Source organism: Elephantulus edwardii, unplaced genomic scaffold (genome assembly GCF_000299155.1).
Source record: "Elephantulus edwardii isolate Elephantulus edwardi_28Jun2011 unplaced genomic scaffold, EleEdw1.0 scaffold00043, whole genome shotgun sequence".
Taxonomy (NCBI): Eukaryota; Metazoa; Chordata; class Mammalia; order Macroscelidea; family Macroscelididae; genus Elephantulus; species Elephantulus edwardii.
Window position 1 is genome coordinate 349,857 of NW_006399793.1, and position 7,412 is coordinate 357,268.

Here is a 7,412-nt window from a genome sequence, read left to right on the forward strand (position 1 = left end):
TGATTGACGGCTTTTGGACTAGTAGACCACACTATTTATGGTTGCTAGTTAAAATAAAAAGAATAAATTCATCTAAAGTCAAGCAATCAAGTAGATTCTGATTTTTTACTGTTAAAAAAGAATCTTAAGTTTCAGAGCTTAAATTCAGTAGTCTCAGACACAATTTTTTTTTTCCATCTCAGTGTATATACTCTATAAGAAAATACTTCCTGGCTAATCTCTTAAGAGGGTATTAATATTCCTGTTTTTCCTCAAAAATGAAGCTGCAGTTCTTGATAAATTCTTACTTTTGCTTTTGAGGTTTAGAGCAAGTGATCTGCACTTAGTAGAGGTTGTGAACATAAAATGGCTCGGATTGCATATTGCTAACCTAAGTGGGTTGAAATCAGTTTTGTGAATTATTTTGTAGGGAATGTAGAGTGACAGACAACCTTTTTAATGATAAAATCTAAGTTATGAAATAATCTAAAATACTATCATTGTTGACTTATGTAGTACCCTTTTGACAAAACTAAAAGCACTGATAATTGTATTTATTCTTTATCTTAATATAAGTTTCTTTGAATTAATCATATTTTTAGATCATATATTTTTAAGACATGAATTCTGAATAGAATGTAATTATTAAGGAAATATTAATGTTATTCTAATAAATTTATAATTGTTTAACTGGAAGTGCCTTTGGGGTTGGTATAATTAGCTTTGTCCATTTTTCTTGTAGATTCCCCATCTCCTATTGCTGCAAGAACTTTGATATTAGTGGCTAAGTCTGTGCAGAATTTAGCAAATCTTGTGGAGTTTGGAGCTAAGGTAGAAAACATTTTATAATTGAATCTGTATTGATGAATGAAACTATAACATGATTAAACCATAAATTGCAGCAAATTATTTTCCTTGTGAACAGGGAACAAGCAAGGATGCCCATTTTCACCATTTCTATTCAGTATTGTTTTGAAAGTACTTGCTAGGGCAGTAGGACAAAAGAAGGAAATAAATCCAGAAAAAATATCCAGATCGGCAAAGAGATGGTTAAAGTGTCACTATAAGCAGATGATATGATAATGTACACAGAAACCCCCAAAGACTCAACAAAAAAACTTAGAGCTAGTTGACCACTTTAGTTGGGTGCCAAGATACAAGATCAGTATCCAAAAAGCAGTGGGATTCCTCTACAGTAACAAAGAGAATTCAGATAAGGAAACTAAGAAAGCAATACCATTTACAATAGCCAACTACAAAATGAAATACTTAGGAATAAACCTATCTAGACAACAACAAAGAGACATAAAAGACCTGTGCAAAGAAAACTACAGAACATTTCTTTTTTTCTTTTTTCCAATTTACACTAAATCATTTATTTTCCAAAAAAATGTGTATGTGTTCTGAGAGGTGACACATGATACAGTTTGACTGGGCATTCTCTATCAATCATAACATGACAGGACACGAGAGGCTAAAAATGGCTCATCATAATTTATGTTAAAATGTACACCTTTTATTGTTGGGGTTTTTTTGTTTGTTTGTTTTTTGTTTTTTTAAGTGACTGACTAAAAAGAGAACAGATAAATACAAGAGTGTTGCTGGCTCCTATTATACAAGGGTTGCACCTCTGTGTGGCCCTGACAGTCACCCTGTACAGGTACAAAGGCTACAAAAAAGGAAGCAATATAGACACAAATAACCTTTTTGCTTTTTTACATGCGATTCGTAAGCTTAGTTTGAGCTATTCACAAGCTACTTCTCTATTTTTCCTTAAAAAAATAACTTCAATATTTTATAAAGATAGAAAAATCTACAGATGGAATGAAAATGTAAAGTTAGAGGCATTTCCATAAAATAGCAACTTTACACCAAATTCACTTTTTTTTTTAAATCCTGCCAAGTATTTGGACATATATGAAATGTTTCAAAACCTGACAGATAAACACTGAGATATGCATCATTCAATAAACAGAAGTCTGCATTTATAAAACAGAAAGCTGCCTTTTTTCCCCCAAAGAAATCTGTCACCAAAATGGAAAAGGGTCTTAACTTTACACCAAACATTTAACAATAAAACCCTTTTGACTAACCAAATGGGAATAGCTTTTATAGCTCTTTACAGTTTTATAATTAACAAACATATAGTTTTTAGTTTTTGTTTTTTACACCCTCAAATCAGGGCACCCTAATCAAGGCAAAAAACTTAAGAAATGGCTTACTGTTAGCACAACACTTGTACAGTACTACAAAACACACTGTCACTAACAAAGACATTAGCGGCATGCTCAGGTGTCACCTTAAACAAAACATTTCTATGAGACACAATAAAAGACCTAAAAAAAATGGAAAAATGCTCCCTGTTCTTGGATAGGAAGACTCAACATATTAAAAATGACAGTCTTACCAAAAGCAGTCTACATGTTTAACAGAATCCCAACACAGATACCGAATTCATTTTTCAAAGAAATAGAAAAGGCAATTGGCAAATTTATTTGGAGAGGAAAGAGACCTCGAAGTAAGCCAAGAACAAGAAAGAAGTAGGAGGCATAGCACACCCTGATCTCAAAAACTGCTGCACAGCTGTAATAACCAAAACAGCATGATACCAGTACAACAACAGGTACATACCAATGGAATAGGATTGAGAACACAGAAATTAATCCATCTATTGATGGTCACCTGATATTCGATAAGGAAACAAAATCCATCAAATGGGGAAAAACAACCTCTTCAACAAATAGTGCTAGCAAAAACTGGACTGTTACCTGCAAAAAGCTGAAGCAGGATGCATACCTTTCACCATACATCAAATCAACTCAAGGTGGATCAGAGACGTAGCGTTAAAGCCCAAATTCATAAAGAGCATCAGAAACAAAGTAGGATCAAGCTTAGAAGGCCTAACTCAGGCTTTAAAAAGGTTGACACATACAGCCAGAAATATACAACCAGGAGAGGATAAAATTGATGAATGAGACCCTGTGTGCATTAAACATTTTCCAACAGAGTGAAAAGAAAACGTGACTGGGGAAAAACATTTGGCAATACCATTTCAGACAAGATTTTCATATTAGAAGTTTACAGAATCTAACAAGGCCTCCTTCATAAGAAAAAGTCTGATTATACAATTACAAAATGGGCAAAAGACTGGGAAAAAATTTTTACAGAAGAATGTATTCTGATGACCAACAGACACAAAATTACTGGCTATAAGAGAGATACAAATCAAAACTACAATAAGGTATCATCTCACTCCAGTAGCAGTGGCAAAGTTAAACAGGACAGCAAGTAATAAATATTGGAGAGGATGTGGAGAGATAAGAACTCTTAAACACTGTTGTTGAGGTTGTTAAATGGTACAACCACCCTGGTAGGCAGTTTGGCATTTCCTCAAAAAGCTGAACATAGAAATTTCATATGGCCCAATTATTCCACTAATTGGAATATACCCTGAGAAAATTAGAACTGAGGCACAAACAGAGATATGTACACCAGTGTTTATTCACCATAGCAAGAACATGGAAATAGTCCAAATATCCAACCACTATCAAATGGATTGAGAAATGATGGTACACTCACATGGAATACTACGCAGCATGCAGGAACAATGATTTTGTAAATTACTACCTAACTTGGGAGAGAAAGGAGAGCATTATGTTGAGTGAACTCACTCAGTCCCATAAGGACAAATGCTGTATAATAAGATCATTATTGTAGAAATAGATAACTAGTAAAACGTGTATGAGAATACAAGGGTGGGAGTGTAAGAGCAGAGGGTTGTGGATGGGCAGAGGGCTAATTATAGGGTTGCACAATTTGATGGGTAGAGAGGGGGTGGATAATGGAAATGGGGAAGATCCAGTATGAAAAACAATATGAACCTTGTAAGCAAACCAGTATAAGGTAAACATTTTAAAAATTTTTTTAAATGCACCAAATATGGATTTTTAAGAGTAGCTATTTCCTACAGAGAATTTTTCTTTATTGATAAGTTTGATATTTTTAAATGGTTTTTTAGGTTTCTATTTCAATAATGAAAATTTTAAAAACTAGCCTTTAGGTTAGGCACTATAATGCCCTGCCATTTCTGATTCATATAAACTCATCATTAGATTTCCAAACTGTAAATCTTTGAGGAGACTGCTCATCTTTCTCTCATAGAGAAGCTGGTGGGTTCAAACTGTGACCTTTTGAATATCAGTCAGAGCCCTTGATAATGACTCATGTTTGTACCTAACAAACTTGATTTCTGAGTTAATTTTTAAGTGAATTTAAAAATAAGCAATTTGTTTCATTTATGGTCTGATTTCTGGTTTGGTCCCGAATTTTTAATTCTCTCTTGAAAAAATCCCCTCGTTTCAGTGTTTCTGATTGCTTCTATTGGGGGAAAAAAAAGATTGCCATGTAATTAGATTAATTCTTATGGACGTGTATTAACTACTGATAGACATAATTCAGCTTGTAAAAATTTTTGCTGGGCATGCTTATTGTTATAGGTCAGACAGTAATATTTGCTTAATGCATATAATGGACTTCTATTTCTCTCTCTTTTAGGAACCTTATATGGAAGGAGTAAATCCATTCATCAAAAGTAACAAACATCGTATGATCATGTTTTTGGATGAACTTGGGGTGTGTATATAATTTCTAATTTGAGACTTATATTTAGTATAATTGATTGTTAACCATTTATGAAATAAGCTTTTTGGATTTTTCCATCCAGTACTAGAGAATTAAAAAAATAACAAAGCTATCGTACTTTTGTTTACATTTTTAAGCATAAAAATTTTATTTAAGTATAACTCTAGTTTATTCTTAACCCTAAATGGCTTACAACAACCACCATACAATGTTATATTATGGATTTGTGTTGGGGGTTTTTCTTTTCCGTTTCTTTGGGTCTTTGCTTTTCATTGCCCTGTGACCTTAGTTTCATCTAACTCTTTTGACATTCTGTTTTTACTTTTCTGTTATTATATAACTTTAAATCTGATAAGCCTTGATGTCACAGTGATTAAGTTGTGAGATTAATTTCTGAGGTCCTGACACAAAGGTTGGTTGTTCAACTCACAAATGTCTTTGAAGGAATAAAAAGATCTGGGAATCTGCTGCTTGCGCCTTTAGAAACCCTGTGGGCAGTTTTACTCAGGTTTACTGTGTTGCTGTGGTCAGAATCAAGTCCGGCTTGCCCAAGTTCTGACCATGTGAAATAGAGTGGAGAATGAGAACTGTTTGGATCTTTTTAGAAATACTTGCTTTTTTGGTGTTTTTATACTTCAGCTTCATTCAGTATAATTACCTAAGGCCCCTTTGGGCCTTTATAAATAATAAAATAGATACACTTATTGCTGTCCGGTTAATTCTTACTCATAAAGACACTATCAAGTTTCTGAAGCTGTACATTTTTACTAGAGGAGATTGTGCCCATTTTTTTCCTGCAGAGCAGCTGGTAGATTTAAACTTCTGGCGTTTTGGTTAGAATCACAATATGTCATATGCTATATCACCAGACCTCTTTAAATTAAAAGTTGTTGTTAAGTGGCATAAACTTGGGTCAGATTCACAGTGATTCTGTGTACAATTGGGCAAAATCCTGCACCATCCTCACAGTCTGCTTTTCTGAAGCCCATTGTTGTGGTTATAACATCCTGTTGATGGTTTTCCGCTCTCTCGCTCAACTTCTGCTTTCCCAAGCGTGACGTCCTTTTCCAAGGACTCGTCTTCTGATAACATAGTTTTACCATCCTTGCCTCTAATGATCAGTCTGCTTCACTTTTTCCAAGACAAATTTGTTTGTTCCTTTAGCACTTCATTGGATGCTAATTCTCCCATCCCCCCAAAGTTAGTAATAAAATAATGATCTCAAAATGACAGGGGGGGGTTATTTTTCTATTTACATGATCCTAGTAAGATATTTTTTAAACTGTTGGTTCCAAAATTTTCAGATCTGAATCGTTAATTTAAAATTAGATGAAGAAATAATACAGTTAATATAGAAATTTAAAAAAAAAAAAGATGTGTGTGAAATGGATCAAGTACATGGTACTCAGTGCATGGCAATTGTCAATGTCTTAATGCATTCACATTCATTTAAAAGTATAAGTACAACCATCTCACTCCTTTGACATACTGTTGTTACAATCCTAGTGACTTGTGCTGCTAACCCAAAGGCTGTACATCTTCAGTGGTTTGAGACCATCATTGTCTCTGAAGGCTAATATCCTGTTGTGATTTATAGCCTTGAAAACTCAATAAAGTGTTTTAGTGAGTGGCAGTGGACTTGAGCATGCTGAGCTTGAGTTTTAGTGGGCTTTACAGCTCAGGTTAAAAAAATTAATGAGTAAAAAATTATTTAATTCCTATAGTTTTCCACTTAAGATGAAAGAGATGCAAGGGGCCAAATATAAATGTCCTTCATATTTCTATCTGTGAATTCCTGGAGAATATTGAAAAATAATAATATTTAATTGGGTAAAACAACTTGGTTGATAAGTATGAGATTTTTACTATAATAATCTTTAAGGTTTTGAAGAATTGTTATTTCAGAACTGGATAGCCATTCCTGTTTCTTAGTCTGTTTTACTTGAGAAGCTTTGCTGACACCTGTCCACCATAGGTGAACCCACTGCTATTGGAATTACCTAGTGGGATAGCTTCTACTATCATAAAAACAAGTTTCCCCTCAGTACAGCAAACTGGCAAGCAAGGGCTGTATCCATAAGAGCAAACTATGAAACGAATAAGCATACACATAAGGCCAAACATGCAGGTTCTGGAATATAGAAAACAAGCTGTCTGACCTCGGACAGATAGATGAAGAAAATAATGCAGTTGTCAACTATTTAATTTTACTTTGATTGACAGTCAACATCCATGTTTGGAGCAGTCAAGAAATAAAAAAATGGGTTGCATTACGAATATATGACAAACACTTCTCTAAATTGCTAAAGAGCAACAGTGTCAGTTTAAAGACTAAGGTGTGCATGATCCTGTTGTTATGTGCCGTCAAGTTGCTTGCATAGAGACCCTATGTACAATAGCCCTAAACTCTGCTCTGTCCTGTGCTAATCTCACTGTCTCCGATATGCCCAGCCCAATTACCCAAGTCACTGAATGAACCAAGAGGGCTTTCCCCTCCTGCGCTGTCCCTTCACCCTACCAAGCATGATGTCCCTCTCCAAGGACCAGTCAGTCCCGCCTTACAACATGTCCAAAGTATGTTAGACAGAGCCTTAGAATCCTCGCCTCCCATGAGCTGCCTGGTTTCACCCTTTCCAGGACGCATGTTTGTTTTCCTAGCAGTCCATGGTACCCTCAATACTCTTCTCCAGCACCACAGTTCAGAGGCATCAGTTCTCCTTCTGTCCTCCTTAGTCACTGTCCAACTCTCTGATGTATAACAAGTGAGAGCAAAGACCATGGCCTGTATCAGA

The 7,412-nt window shown here is 34.9% G+C and overlaps 1 protein-coding gene across 1 annotated transcript in view; it reads left to right on the plus strand.

Annotated features, from left to right (window-relative positions):
• RASA1 (RAS p21 protein activator (GTPase activating protein) 1) overlaps positions 1-7,412 on the plus strand; it is a 122,164-nt gene that overhangs the window by 112,169 nt on the left and 2,583 nt on the right. The window contains exons 22-23 of the mRNA XM_006885384.1: positions 722-810; positions 4,534-4,611. Coding sequence (XP_006885446.1) covers positions 722-810; positions 4,534-4,611 — 167 coding nt within the window. The remainder of the gene's footprint in view (positions 1-721; positions 811-4,533; positions 4,612-7,412) is intronic.